The 15,686-nt window shown below is 53.4% G+C and overlaps 1 protein-coding gene across 9 annotated transcripts in view; it reads right to left on the bottom strand.

Annotated features, from left to right (window-relative positions):
* Positions 1-15,686, bottom strand: part of RGS3 (regulator of G protein signaling 3) — a 243,266-nt gene that overhangs the window by 19,563 nt on the left and 208,017 nt on the right. For 8 of the 9 annotated variants that reach the window (XR_014714330.1, XM_084650181.1, XM_084650185.1 and 5 more), the window contains one exon: positions 423-1,013. Coding sequence is in view for 8 of the 9 variants with exons in the window: in XM_084650181.1 (XP_084506307.1) it covers positions 423-1,013 (591 nt within the window). In the remaining variant the exon portion in view is untranslated. Of the gene's footprint in view, positions 1-422; positions 1,014-13,488; positions 13,591-15,686 lie in introns of those variants that run through there. The other variant, XM_084650190.1, reaches the window with a different exon arrangement.

Genomic DNA, 15,686 nt, shown 5'->3' with positions numbered 1-15,686 from the left:
TGTCCTCCATAGGCAGGGTGGGTACAGGGTGAGGACTGGCGGGCGGGCACACGTCACCCCCCAGCGGCTGGTTTGCAGGGACACAGGCCTGTCAGCCTCTCTGCTTGGAGCCCCATGCCAACCTCCCCAGCTGTGCACCCCGCAACCCCTGTGGCCAGGGACTGGATCTGCCCAGGGCCATGCAGATGAGGAAGGCATTAGTCCGGCTTCCCCCATTCTCTCTCTGGCTCCAGGCCTGTATCCCCTGGGGCGCAGAGGGACCCCTCTGTGGGGGAGAGGAGGTCAGACCCTGCCGGGATAGCCGTCAGCCCTCCTGACAGCAGGACACCCCCAGCCAGGCAGGGCACCCCCGAGCTCTTCCCCACCATGAGGGAGAGCAGCCCCGGCATGGGGAGGGAGCGGGGGCGCTCTGGCTCACGTACCTTCCTGTGCCCAGAGAAGAGAAGGCCGAGCTGGTGGATGGAGCCCCCGTTCTTGGCGAGCTCCTTCTTGAGGGTCCTGGGCGAGGGCAGTGCCCAGTGGGTCTGGGGACCCTGGATGTCCAGGCAGTTGAGGGTGGTGTCGGAGGTGAAGCAGTGGCCCTTCGTCTCCTGCAGCAGGCTGCCCTCGCTGTGGGTACGGCGCCGCAGGGAGCCCTGCACTGTCAGGGTGTAGGTTGGCTCACAGCCCGACGGTTCAATCATGCTGCAGCGCTTGACCTCACTCCTCTCCAGACAGTGCTGGTCGCTGTCCTCCTCCTCCTCGTCTTCCTCCTCGTCCGTCGGGCTGTCCGCCGTGCTGTCCAGCCGCAGCTCCGGGATCACAAAGGCTGGTCTGGAGCCAGGCTGCTCCTCCACACACTCGGCCACAATCACCACCTTCTTCTCCTCCAGTGGGGCCCCCAGGGCAGCCGGGACAGCCTCCTTCAATGCCCCTTCCGCTGCCCCCGCTGCGGCCAGGCAGTCATCACCCCCTGCCACCTTCTCCTCCTCAGAGGGCATCACCCTCAGCTCCTCAGTGTCCGTCTCAAGCATCTGCCAGGGAAAGACAGGACAAAAGGGGGGAAATGATAAGCCCAGGAAAGTTGGGAACATCCCCCAGTGTCCCAGGCGGCCCTGTGCCAAAGGGAGTCAGGAACATCCCCCAGTGTCCCGGGGCGCATACCGAGGTATCTCTCTATTTCTAATCCCCCAATATGTCGATTCAGCCCCACTGCTGGGTCATTGCCCACAACGGGCTGGGCCAGGCTGCAGCTCTGACAGCTCTGGATTGGGGCATACTGCCCTCTGCTGGTGCCAGGGAAGGTTTCCTGTCTGCTGCCCAGGCAGGCAGCACTGGGCAATGTCTTTCCAGCCCCAACCACTGACCCACAGAACGAGGGGCAATGCCGCTTTATTATCCTCATTACAGCCAGCTCGGGCCCCCCAATGCTGTCCCTGCTGAGGGCTCTCAGGAGAGGGTGCCAAGGAGGAGGGACAGACGATGGCATGACTGCATCCAGGTATGCACTACCTACACATCCCCTCACCCTCAGAACCAGGCGCAAACCAGGGACCTCTGCTGGCAGCGTGCATGGCCCAGTAGCCCTCATGGAGACGCGGCTCCGGAGGGACCCTTGCAGAGCCCACCCAGAACCCAGGGCTTCCCACCAGCCCCAGTCTGTGCCCGCTGACCGTCCTCCCAGTCTGTCCCATGAGCCCCACCTCACCAGAGGACTTGGGCTGCTTGAAAGTGGAGCACCCTGTGTTGCATGGCAGGGTCCGCCTGAATCAGAGCTCTCTGACGGGTCCCCCCGGAGTGCCAAGAGCAGTTATGTTACCGGCAGGGCTGCTGCTCCGAGCTCTGAGAGCCCTGGGCACGGCAGCCCCACTCAGAGAGCTGCAAACACAGGCAGCCACGGTCCCTGGGATGGTGGGGACGAGGCACTGGCAAGTGCCCGAGGCCAAGCCGGCTTGGCAGAGTCTGGCTACAGGCACCTGGCACAGGTTCCGGACACAGACGGGCTTAGCCAGAGCCCATGACCAAAGGGCACTGTCCTTACCCTGCATGGCACCTCAGCACCCGCTGTGGCTTGGCTCAGTCTCCTGGAGATCCTGCAGAGCTGAGCCCGGCTCTCTGAGCACCAGGGACCAGGCTGCAGCAGGGAGAAGCAGGCAGTGAAACCAGACACACTCGTCTGGCAGCTCCTGCCCCTCCTGCGCCACAGGAACAAAAAGCAAAGGGGAAGTGCTGGCCCCATTCATGTGCTGATTGCCCGAGGCTCAGCCCAGCCTGGGCCTGCACTTATGGGCTGGCTGCATGCCGCTTACTCGGGGCTCCCAGATCCAAGCCCCCTGCTGCCTGGGGCTACCCTTGCTCTGGAGCGCCTTGTTCCCACCCCCCTGCAGTGCCATGGGGCTCTCATGAGGCAGGCCCCAGAAAAAAATGTCATTGTCAGGTTTGTTCTTTGCTTTCCAGTGTTTGAGACCCGGCCACCACCTGGTTCTGCAGACGCCAGGGCCAGACACAGGCTCTCTTTCCCACGGGGAAGGTGAGATTCTCAGGGAACTACAGCTTGGAGCTGGGGTTTTGAGACAAACACCCCATAGAGAGAGACCTGTGATCACAGCAAGAGAGTGGGCAGCACTAAGGTCGCTTGCTGCCCCTGACGCTGCTGGCTGGCTCTGAGCAAGGGCCCAGCACTCATGGCCACGCTGAGGTAACCCATGCCCCGTGGACATGGTCAGCCAGTGCCACCTTCCCTGGGCGTAGCAGTGCTCCAGGCCGGTCCTGGATGAGACATTGCTTGGAAAAGGGCAGAGCTTGCCCCTTAGCAGCCTGCAGGCGCTAAGAAATCATCTCTTCTTGGGGCACACAGCTGGACGAGTCTGCTGGGAGCCCCCTGTATCAAAGCAAAGGTCTGACTCTGTCCTTTCCAGAGACCCGCCCAGAATGTAAATCGCCTCCTCAGAGCCCCCGCCTGGAACCGCCCCCACACAGGGACCTGGAGCCTAGAAAGAGCAGGACAGCTGGGGAAGATGCCAAAGGAAGCACCAGCGTGAACCTGCTGCTCCAGCACTGAGACCTGTATCATGGAGGAAGGGCCCGATCCTGCCCCTCCACCCCTGTGGAAGGCCATGGGAGTGAAAGGGGCTCAGCCACCAACAGGATCAAGACCCAGCAGTAAAAGGCCCTGGGGATGGGGCAAGCGGGTGGAAGTGAGCCAGGGAGGGTGAGTGCGACCTGACTGAGAGACCCTCCGGACAACCAAAACCTCATTTAAAAAGCCTCATCTGGGGCCATCCCAATGGCCCAGTTTGGGTCATATTTGGCTGCCACTGTCCAGCCTCCAATGGGCAGGGTGCCACAGTAGCCCTCTTCTGCCAGCTGGGGCGGAGCAGGAGGTTGAGCACCCTCGGGCCTGGAGGAAGCCAGTGCCTGTGACTGCACTAGAGGCTGGTCCAAATTTGCCAGGTCTCAGAGCAGCTCATCAGACCGTGTTTAATGTGGCTCCTGCCCAGCTCCACTAGATTTTCTCTTTTCCCAACCAGGGCAGTTATCACCACCTTCAATATCGTCTAGCGTCCTGTCCACCGGGGCTCTCTTGATACAAGGGCTCTGCAGCCAAAGGCAAAGGGAGGATGCGCTGTTGTCCCAATGAAAGCTTTAATTCATACTTGACATTTCAAAGGCTTTCACTGACCTTCCTTCTTTTTCCTGACCACATGAGGACAGGTGTGTGCGGGGGGGGGGGGCACTGTCTGCTATGTCACGTGCCTCCATCACGCCCCCCTGGGTCCTACACCACGTATTACAATCAGGATAGGACAGTACACAGGTGTACATCTACACATACACATGTCTACACACATACACATGTCTACGCATATACACATGTCTACGCACATACACATGCATCCTTCTGTCTGAGGTGCTATGTCTTTTCACAGCTGTTTCACAAGGACTCCAGGGAGCATGCGTGTGAACAGCCTCGTCTTCCACATGGCTCCTGGGTGCTCCAGCCCCAGGCAATGCTGAAGAGCCCTGGCTAGACCCAGGGGTTCCCTGCTGCTCTCCTGCTCTCTCTTTGGGTAGCAGGGGGCAGAGGTGAAGCAGAGGCTGGGCCATAAGGTGTCCTGCTCTCAGAGGAGGACAAACAACCACTTGCGAGAGGCGAGTCTCCCAGGGAAGTTTGTGGATTTACTCCTTTGCTTCACAAAGCCAAGAACAAGATAGTTCTGAAACAAATGCCCAGCAGCAGCAATTCCCTCAGTCCGGATGCTCTCCGCCCTGGGGAAATCATTAACCTCTCCCTGCAGAGCTAACGAACCAGCCGCTAAGTGCTCTTTCCACCCACAGATCCAGTTTGTATAGATTATTGCACACCATCAAATTTCACATGCAACGATAAAACTTCTGCCAGTACTGGGCAATGCCACAGGGGGTCCTGGGCACTGCAGAGACAGCAGCCTCTGTCCTAGAACAATCAGGTCTTCTAGCAACTTTGGGGCCCTTTCCTGCACCCCACATGCCAGACTCAGTGCACCATTGAGACATCTTGCAGTCAAGGGACCCAGAGCCCCCAGAGATCCCTACACTGCGGGAAGCTTGGGGAATTCCAGAATGGCACCAAGCTTTACAAGTCCCCAGCTGGTTCTAGAATGGCTGCCCCCTTAGTGGGAGATTGCAGTGATACATCAACACCTGGGAACAGGTGCCACGGGATGGACCAATCCTGAACAGGACATCTGTTCTTAGAGCCCAGCCCTTTCCTGGAAGTCATAAGGTCTGGTTTTCAGAGGGACTCTGGGAAGCAAAGTGTTTCTAGGCATAATCGAGAGATCCTCAACTGCCTAGCCTGGGTTCCCCCTAAAGGACATCTAGAGCTTGCCAGTCATAGAAGTTTTTATTACCTTTTGAAACTTAAGATTGCAACTCATTTGTGTACCTTTGTTTACTTGCTTTAACCTTGTAAATAACACTCTGGTTTCCTTTTCCTATTCATACATCTTTAGATAGTTTATTACAGGATTGGCTACAAACCTTGTCTTTGATGTGAGATCTAAGGTACAATTGACCCGGGGTAAGTGACTGGTCCTTTGGCACTGGGAGTAACCTGAATATAGCTGTGATTGGTGGTGTAAGGGCCCATCTATCACAAAGCAGGCTCACCTGGCTGGTGTGACAGATCAGGGTATCCAAGGGGACTGTCTGTGACCCCACGTTTGGCTGTTATGGTGCCTGGGGAGTTTACACATGATAATTGGTTGGAACTCACAGCCGGGGCGGTCTGTGACCTGGTTCCTGCCAGTTTGCTCTGAGGTTGGTGCTCACGCTTCTGAGTCACTGCAGAATTGCCCCATGCAAGAAGTCAGCCAAAGGCATTGCTTGTGTGTGCAAGGAAGGGCAGTCAGTAATAGACTGGCCTCACACCTCTGGAGCCTGAAATCCTCTCTTTATCCAGAGCAGGAACACTGCCAGCCTGCCTCTCCCCAGACCAGGGCAGTCTGGTTCTCCGATGAGAGGGGAACGAGCAGACACACCCACCCACTCCTCGGCCTCTCTGTTGCAGCTCGCAAACACGGGATGTGCCTACAGTGCAGGATGTGTAGATGCAGCTAGAGTAGAGTGTAGACACAGCTGCAGTATCATGGGCAGCTGTACGGGCTAGCCCCTCCCACCCAGGGTCCTGGGTACATGTTTCAGTGGCCTGCGCTGCTGCTGTGGCTTCACTACTATTTCAGAGGAGCAGCCGTGTTAGTCTGTATCCGCAGAAGGAAAGGCGGACTTGTGGCACCTTAGAGACTAACCCATTTATTTGGGCATGAGCTTTCGTGAGCCACAGCTCACTTCATCGGATGCATGCCGTGGAAAGTGTAGAACATCTTTTTATACACACAAAGCATGAAAAAATACCTCCCCCCACCCCACTCTCCTGCTGGTAATAGCTTATCTAAAGTGATCACTCTCCTTACAATGTGTATGATAATCAAGGTGGGCCATTTCCAGCACAAATCCAGGGTTTAACAAGAACGTCTGGGGGGGAAGGGGGGTAGGAAAAAACAAGGGGAAATAGGTTACCTTGCATAATGACTTAGCCACTCCCAGTCTCTATTCAAGCCTAAGTTAATTGTATCCAATTGGCAAATGAATTCCAATTCAGCAGTCTCTCGCTGGAGTCACTACTATTGTTGCTCACACTAGTCTGATCACAACGAGCTGGGGTCTGTCTACACATACTGCAGTCACTCCTCTGACTGCAGTGTAGACAAGCCCGGAGAGTCAGTTGTGCTGGTGTTCTCTGGAACCCACCGGACCCAGGCCCCCAGACAACTGTCATAACATTCGGATTCTGAATAGTACAGATCTGGAGTCAAACCAGAGACCTGGAGCTAAAATGCTCCGTATCTCAGTTTCAGGAGCCATTTCACACCCCCAGGACAATTTCTTGTACAAATGTTGGATGTTTCCAAACTTGCAGTGTGTCTCATCCTACCCAGTGTTCCCAGCAATCACGCTAGCATACTGATATCACACTCCTTAGTATTATCATCTCGTGAAATAATGATGGGAAAACTTACACAGGCGACTTGCCCTAGTGCTCCCTGATTCGCAGCAATCCCTGTGGCAGTCTCTTCTCGTGCCTGAAGGCTGCCTATCAGATCAATCTTTACATTTAATATTGTTGGATGCCCACATCAGATAAGGGCTAACAGGAAATGAACAAGCTCCTTTAAGACGAGAAACATGTTTGGATTAAATTAAATCTCTGTGCAGATTCAATCAGAGGGTCTGCTGTGAGCAGGATATGAACAGACACCCCTCTCCAGAGCCACACGGCAGGTTTTCCATCTCAAGCCGGAACCATCAGCAAGACTGTTAAGTCCCAACTCCAGCCACAGTGTTCACTGTAGAGTGGGATGTCAGCACCCGAGGAGAGGCCTGCTGGAACGTAACCAGTCTGTGAGAGCAAGAGCAGGGCAGAGAATGGCTCAGAGATAGCAGAGATCTCTGGAGGAGGGGCAGCCCTGAGCTCACCTGGCTCTGTGTGCACCAAACTGAAAGGAAACTTTATTGGCCCCAAATGAAACACCCAGGGGCCTAGGCAGCTCAGGGGACTCCTGAAAAGAACAGATGCAGAATTTCTCTCTGGTCACTGGGCTCAAATCAGCAGACTACGAGTAGCTGAAAGTAAGCCCTGTCTGTCGGGTGCCTGTGTGAAATTCAGAGATTCTGAGGCCAGAGGGGCCAATGTGATCATCTAGTCTCACCCACTGTGTAACACAGGCCAGAGAATTGCCCCCAAACAATTCCTAGAGCAGAGCTTTTAGAAAAAAATCCAGTCTTGATTTCAGAATTGTCAGTGATGGAGAATCCACCTTAGTCCTTAGTAAATTGATCCAGTGGTTAATTACTCTCATTATTAAAAATGTATGCCTTAGTTCCAATCTGAATTTATCTAGCTTCAGCGTTCAGCCATTGGCTCGTGTTGGACATTTCTCTGCTAGATTGAAGAGCCCGTTATGAAATATTTGTTCCCCATGTAGGTACTTATAGACTGTGATCAAATCACCCCTTAACCTTCAGGCGGGAATAATAGCTCAGAGGTAGGAGGGATAGCTCAGTGGTTTGAGCATTGGCCTGCTAAACCCAGGGTTGTGAGTTCAATTCTTGAGGGGGCCATTTAGGGATCTGGAGCAAAAATTGGGGATTGGCCCTGCTTTGAGCAGAGGGTTGGACTAGATGATCTTCTGAGGTCCCTGATAGTCTATGTTTCTCTTTGTTAAGCTAAATAGATTGAGCGCCTTGAGGCCACGTCTACACTACCCGCCGGATTGGCGGGTAGTGATCGATCCATGATCACTCTGCCGTAGACTCTGGAACTCCACCACAGCGAGAGGCGGAAGGGGAGTCGACAGGGGAGCGGCGGCCGTCGATCCCGTGTCGCGAGGATGTGAAGTAACTGATTCTAAGTGGATATAAGATATGTCGACTTCAGCTATGCTATTCTCATTGCTGAAGTTGCGTACCTTAGATCGATTCCCCACCCCCAGTGTAGACCAGGCCTGAGTCTCTCTCTATAAGGCAGGTTTTCTAATCCTTTCATCACTCTCATGGTTCTTCTCTGAACCCTCTCCAATATTTCACTATCCTTCTCGAACTGTGGACACCAGAACTGGACACAGATTCCGCCAGTGGTCAAAAAACCCCTTGACTCCTACTCAAGATTCCCCTGTTTGTGCATCCCAGGATTGCATTAGCCCTTTTGGACACAGCATCGAACTGGAAGAGGATTATTCACCACAATCCCCAAATCTTTTTCAGAGTCACTGCTTCCCAGCAGAGTCCCCTATTCGCTGACATCATTTGTTCCTAGATGGATACATTTGCATTTAGCTGCATTACAATGCATATTGTTTGCTTGCATGCAGTTTGCCAAGTGATCCAGATTGCTTGGTATCAGTCACCTGTTCTCTTCATTACCATGCCCCCAATTTTTGTGTCATCTGCAGACTTTATCAGTGATGATTTTATGTTGTATTCCAGGTCATTTATAACAGTGGCTCTCAGCCCGGGGGTACACAGAGGTCTTCCAGGGGGTACATCAACTCATCTAGATATTTGCCTGGTTTTACAACAGGCTACATAAAAAGTACTAGCGAAGTCAGTACAAACTAAAATTTCATACAATGACTTGTTTATACTGTTCTATGTACTATACACTGAAATGTAAATATGATATTTATATTCCAATGGATTTATTTTATAATTATTTGGTAAAAATGAGAAAGTCAGCAATGTTTCAGTGATAGTATGGCTGTGACACTTTTGTATTTTTATGTCTGAGTAGTTTTTAAGTGAGGTGAAACTTGGGGTATGCGAGACAAATCAGCCTTCTGAAAGGGGGACAGTAGTCTGGAAAGGCTGAGAGCCACTGATTATAAATATGTTAAATAGCGTGGGGCCAGGAACTGATACCTGCAGGACCACACTAGAAACATCCCCACTCAATGACGATTCCCTGTTTATAACGATATTTTGAGACCCATTCGTTAGCCGATTTGTAATTCATTTAAGAACATAAGAATGGTCCTACTGGGTCAGACCAAGGGTCCATCTAGCCCAGTATCCTGTCTTCTGACAGTGGCCAGTGCCTGGTGCCCCAGAGGGAATGAAGAGAAGAAGGAATCATCAAGTGATCCACTAGGTTAATTTTATATCATTCTAATCATGTCATGTGGTACCAAGTCAAGTGCCTTACAGGAGTGTCAATTACATCCACACTATTACTTTTATCAACCAAACTTGTACGCTCATAGAAAAAAAAGGATGACAAGTTAGTTTGACATGATCTATTTTCCATAAATCATGTTGATTGGCATTAATTATATTACCCTCTGCGAATGAGTGGCCTCCTCTCAGGCGCTCCCTTGTGGCAGCCCTGCAAGTGGCCCTCACCTGTTTCCCTCTTGGGTTCCCAGAAAGTCCATACGAGCTTATTCTCTAGTTCATCAACAATTTATTAACCAAAATACAGTACAAAAGTCCCAAACCAGCTGTCCCACAACAGTCCATATCAACCTGTGCAAATCAGCTTTAAAACCTGGGCTTCATTCCCACCACTCTAGTGTCTTCCGCCAGACCTGGACTCTTTAACAGTCATCCTCTGACCTTCCCCCCTACCCCCCGGCCAGAACAGCCACCCCAGGCTTTCCTTCCAGGGCACAACCCTACTCTTCCCAGCTGGAGCTTCCACAACCTCTCTGCAGGGAGCCTCTCATGGGTCCTCTAGGACCCAGCTCTCTGGCAAAGAGATGCCAGTGGGTCAGCCCTCTCCAGCCCTCCGGCCCTGGCTCTCTGGCCTGGGGACTCCAGCCAGCACCCCCTTGCTGCTCTCCTGCATTCAGCCCTCTCCCAGGAAACATCTTCTCTCTGTGGCAGTTCTCATCTCCTGCTCTTCCTGACAGAATCACTGCATCTCACCTGGCCTCCGCTGGTCCCTCATGAGCTGCCCCACCCTCGTCACTGGCTCAGCTGGCAGCACCTGGACTGGAACAGGACAGCTGAGCCCAGTTTTCTCTAGTGGGCCAACTACCCTGTTATCCTCCTTTAATTCTTTATGAATCAAGTCCTGCATCAGTCACTCCATGTATCTTGCCCAGGATTGATGTCAGACTGACAGGCCTATAACTACCCGGGTTATCCCATTTACCCTTTTAAATATTGGCAAGACATTTGCTTTCTTCCCGTCCTCTGGCACTTCCCAGGGTTTCAAGGCTTATCGAAAATCCACAGTACAAATTTGGGTGCAAGTTATCCAGAGCTGTGATTTAAAGGGAAGGGCTTGCCATCCAAACCTGCATCTCATCTCTGGGCAGGAGAGTGCCCCTGCCAGGCCCAGGGCTGCATCAGCAGGGGCAGGGGGAAAGGGAGACAGCAAAGGGAATATGACAAGGACTTCTACTGCAGAAACCTGCCAGAGCTACGCCGGCCAACAGTAGCACCTGGAACACCTCTTCCCAGGCCAAAGGGGCACCTGGCCCCCACCAAACTCTGCAATAAATTCCAACAGGAGAGGTCTCCCCCACTCCCTCTGCTCATTCTGTACACTGATCATTGACCCTGGGATTGTGACTGGGACAGCACAGCCCAGAACATGGCGGGCCAGCATGAGTGGGGTTGATCGTGTGCTGTGTCCATAGCCCGGCTAGCGGGGGCAGCCAGGACAGGATGCTGAGAGGGATGTTGAGCGTCTCAGCTCCCTCCAGCTGCTCACCTGGAGGGGACTGCCATCCAGGCACTGGATTCCACTGGGATGGGTTGTCCCTGTGCAGGGCCAGAGTGGGAGACTCACCTGCGCAGAGGCCAGCATCAGGCGCTGGCCCCATTCCAGAGGGATCTCACAGCAACTCTCTGCTTAACTATTGAATCTAGGCAGCACTGAACCTATTGAACTGGTGAAGAACAATAAATGTACCAGCAACACCAGCCTGTGCTGTAGAATCAGAGACAGCAGGATTGTCCAATCGGCTTGGGGAGCTTTCCTGGTACATGTATAAACGAGGACACTGGGTGCCATTGTAACCGTCTGGATCTTGAAAAGCAAACAAAACCAAAAGCCAGCCTTGCTTGAAATGTCTCTGAGCCCTGGAAGGAGACAAAGGCCTTTGCAGAAGGAAATGATCCTATGTCAGCAGCCTGGAATAATCCCATTACCCCATTACTGTCATCCCCAATTGATAGCTCTGGATAAACCAAGTCTTAATAGGGTTTCACACAGCCCTCACTGCTGCAGTGACCACACCATATGTCCATAAAAGGACCAGGCTCCGCACGCTCTGGAAATGAACTGTAAACAAGCTTGTTTGTTCAACTCTGGAATAATATCCTTTCCCGTAGCGATGGCATCTTGGAGACGGCAGCAGTCAAACAGCAACAACAGACCTTCCCTGAGCAGCCAGCCTGCCAGAGCTTCCCAGGCCCCTGCGAGACAGTCACTGGTAGTTAGATCTCAAGCTGGGAGGGGGGGTGGGCGGTGTGCATGGCCATGTGCCTGTGTCAGGGAGAGGGACAGAGTGTGCGAAAGCTGCAACGGTTTATGACACAAGCCCTTGCTGCCTGCACTCCACTCTTCACCTCCTTGGAAGAGGAGCTTGCCTGGGATTTCCCTGTGTAGATCCAGGGGGCTGGCTGTATGCTCATCAACCTAAGACAGACCATGACAGCCAGAGCCATGCAGAGAACAGGCACCGAGCTTCTGCTTAGCTCTGCCGCCTTCCTGCACGGCCACCCGCCTGTCCTGCCATGCCAGGGGCACCATACAAATGCTGTCCCACTTGGGGGGGAAGGGGGGAGATTTGCTGATGTAATTAAATAATGCGTAGAACTAGATTAAAACCAGTGAGATCGAGTCACTTGCGTGCTCGGCTGCCTTGAAACGTGCTCCCTGCCAGGTCAGTGCGCTAACTACAGCAACCTCGCCTTTCGCTGCTCGCAGGCCAGGCATGGCACTGCTCAGCTCACCCCGCTGTGAGCCCGGGGGCTCAGAGGGGCCATGTCTCTCAGTCACTTCCTTTCCTTGTTGCTTTTGCCATGTTACTCTTTAGTAGCCATGGCATCTGGTTTTAATCCGTGAACTATCTCGGCCTCTCACCTGGCGCACGTGCCCGGAGAGCAGCCAGGCTCCAAGCCCTGTGGCCTGGGTGCCCATCACCTGCGCTCTCACAGCACTGAAACATCTGGTGAGACGATCACAAGGGCAGCGTATTCCAGACTAGACAGGATTGTGACACAGAGTCCATGCCTCTCTCATCTCCCAAAACTGCAACCCCCTTGCTGCTCAGGAGATGGAGTGTCCCAGACAGCCTTGAAAACAAGCAACTGGGGGCAGGTAGCCTCCATGAACTGGGTAACCTTCTCGGAGAATCACAGAACGGGATTGCATGGAACCTGATGCATATGCCCAGAGTTCACAGGGCACGCAGGGCTGTCAGGAGTTGGAAACCCCAAAGCAGAGGAATTCACCCAAGCAGGCAAGACTGTGCCAGCCTTCTGAAAGTGTCAGGACACATCAGAGCAGGGTACAAACACCCTCCCAGCACCAAGCAGAGCGGAGCAGAGAGGCAGCTCTAACTGCACGCAGCATGTTCCTAGCAATCAGAGAAACACACTAAGAGGAAGAGATCTCCTCATGTGCAGTCACCTACAGTCACAGCCCTGAGCCCGCCCTCCCCAACCGCTGGCTTCATACACACCACCAAGAAAATGGATTATTGGCCCCAGCTCCATTTTTCCTTGTCCAACTCCTCCACCCTCCCCTTCTCTCCCAGCTGAGATTAATAAAGCGCACACACAACTGAATGCATCACGAAAGCTTCTGCTCAAATAAATTGGTTAGTCTCTAAGGTGCCACAAGTCCTCCTTTTCTTTTCGCGAATACAGACAAACACGGCTGCTACTCTGAAACCCACCACTCTGTGTTCAAGGGGAGTTTGCTGAAGTGGTCAGTTTAAAGCTGGCTGCTAGATCACACACACGTTTGATAAATGGCTGCAAAAGCAGCAAACCCGCCAGCACTCCTTCCTGAGCAGCTTCACATTCCAGCAGAAAGCGCATTGTCTGCAGCTCACATTGTAAATGGTTACTTTTGCCAGAGGATGGTTTCTCCAAAGGGCCCTGCTAGAACAGCCCAGCACTTGAGGGGAAACTGCAAACAGCCACACTTCCTACAAACCCCAGCTCATTTCTCCCTTTAATGCTATCACTTTTCTTTTTTAATCCTGTGAAAGAAGATACCATTCGGCATCACTTTGCGAGGTGACAAAGCAACAGTGAAACAGAACAGATTCCCCCATCAGAGACCAAAAGCAGAACTGGAGCAGGGAGTCCTGACACCTTTTGATTTAAAATGACATTCCTGCTCCAAACTCTGGGTACATGCTGCCTCTCTGGACACTTCAAGCCCCAGCCAGTTCGCAGCAGATCAACGGCACAAACCACACACCACAAAACTTTCAGTGAAACACATACCAAATCTGTTCTCTCAGCAAGGAGCTGAATCCCAGTTAGCAGCAGCCACGTCTACCTGCAGCAATACCCAACCTGCAGCTCCGCCCGCTGCATGAGAACTAGCAGCGCCTGTGCCCTATATATGTCCACATCAGAGCTTCAGTGGGCCACATCAGAGCTTCGGTGGGATGCTAGCGCAGCAGCCAGCCTCTGCTTCTGCAGTTATTAATGTCCATGTCAAATGCTTGCTGAAGACGCACCAGCCTCTCCCCAGACAGCGCGCTCCTTTGTGCCCATTGTTCTATTGCGGGCTCTGCTGGAGTTCCCCAGAGACACCATTACCTGCTGAGAAAAGGGAGGTGGATGACCACGGTGCCACTAGGCAAATCTATAGATCATATTTAAACTCCTTGCATCAGCTTTTCCAGCTTGTTCTGTCCTCAGGCGACACTAAGCAAGAGACCAGTTTTAGTGCTTCCTGCAAATAGAAACTCTGCCGCTATGTTTCCAGACTACTTTCTACTGGAAAATGTGTGGAGTCTCTCAGACAGAAGGCCCTTGACCCCAGCAGTCCCTGCACTGTGCGCCTGCCGCCCCGCTCACAATTCCTCACTCTAGGCCCCCTCGAGCCAGCACCGCTCCCAAGGGAATCAACAAGCTACAAAGGGAGAAGAAAACTGCAGTGCCCAGCGTGTTCGCATTTGCTATGGTTTAACGTGCCCCAGCTGCCAAACAAGGTGCCTGTTTCCCTTCTGCTGGCAGAGCCCAGTCCCCTTCTACTCCACACCCCTGTGCACACGCCCAGGTGCTCACACACCCGCACGCCCACAAAATGCTGCCAGAACTGCCACTCTGAGCCGCCCCGGTCCCAGAGCACGGGCATGGGGTGTGGCACTGGAGCTGTGCATCAGCACAAAGGAGCGCGCCGTCTGGGGAGGGGCTGCTGCGTCTTCAGCTAGCACCTTGCCAACTCCTCCTCCATAGCCTTCTGCATTACAGTTATTTCTGGCTGGCTTTGCTCTGCCTCTGGCTGGCTGGGCAGGCAGAGAAAGCACCAGAGCCCAGCACATCGCAAACCAGGCGGAAGCAGGGGGTGGCAGCTAGCTGAGCAGAGCCCTCACTCTGACGAACTGCCCTCCCCCTAGCCTGCTGATAACTGTTAACAGCAAGGCCAGATTCCAAATGCCTCTGCTAAATCCACTTCCCCTGGTATTATGTTGTATTGACTTGGATAGGCACATTGCCCTACAGGCTGTGGACTGACACCTCAGCTATCAACAGGCCACTCCACTTCCGCTGTTTACCCAGCACTCTGCACAAGAGCCACCATTCCCATTAGCTCCTTGCTCCTCCCTGGCTGCGCTGATTACACAATGCGCTCAGCTATCATTCAGCCCGACCTGAATGTAAACACATTTCCAGCCTTGGAAAGGGGCAGAGTTGGGCATGCTTGAGACTCAGCTCAGTACACAGCCATCAGCCTGTACATATAACCACCCCCGCAAGAGAGACAGCGGGGACGGTCCATGCTGTGGCATGGCAGAGCAGGGCATGAAATGCCTCATTGCCAAGCCTGGTCCAGCACCTAACATGGAGCTCTGGCTTCCTCTTGTCACCAACAGAAAATCTCACTAGCTCTGGTGTCTGCCAGCCAGTGCAAAGTGCCCCGTACACACATTCACACACGCTCCCTGATGTCAGACAGGCATGGGTCAGAGGCAGAATCTGGCCCCAGGGAGGGGCACCTTGAGCTGTACATGGGTCCTGCATGGTGCAGGCACTGAACCCCCAAGCGAGTTTGAAGTCTCGCTGCCGCCAGTGGGAGCTGCTCCCCTTCACCCTGGAGAGCTGGCCATGACAACTGCCCCAGGTTCCTTGCGATCCATGGGCAGGGGAACCCATGGCCAAGCTCAGGGCTGTGCTGCAGTGTCCACAGCAAGATACTCTGGTCACAGACACTCATTTCAGGAGCATTTCTAGTGACAGCCCATAGAGAACTGCATTTTGAGACCACCTTCCACCCCCCTCCCCCAACACACACACACATTCCATGCGGCGTCCAAGGCCGCTGCACTATCCCTACTACTGCACCCCGGGGGAGAATACAGGCAATCCCAGCCGCACATACACTGACCTGCGAGAGGCACGGTTGGTGTATGTGTTTGTGAAATGGAAAGGACTGTTCTTCCATAGAATATCAGGGCTGGAAGAGACCTCAG

The sequence above is a fragment of the Lepidochelys olivacea genome, assembly GCF_965140295.1.
Source record: "Lepidochelys olivacea isolate rLepOli2 genome assembly, chromosome: 16".
NCBI classification, from domain to species: Eukaryota; Metazoa; Chordata; order Testudines; family Cheloniidae; genus Lepidochelys; species Lepidochelys olivacea.
The sequence above is the reverse complement of the archived record's forward strand: the minus strand, read 5'-3'. Positions and strand labels throughout refer to the sequence as shown.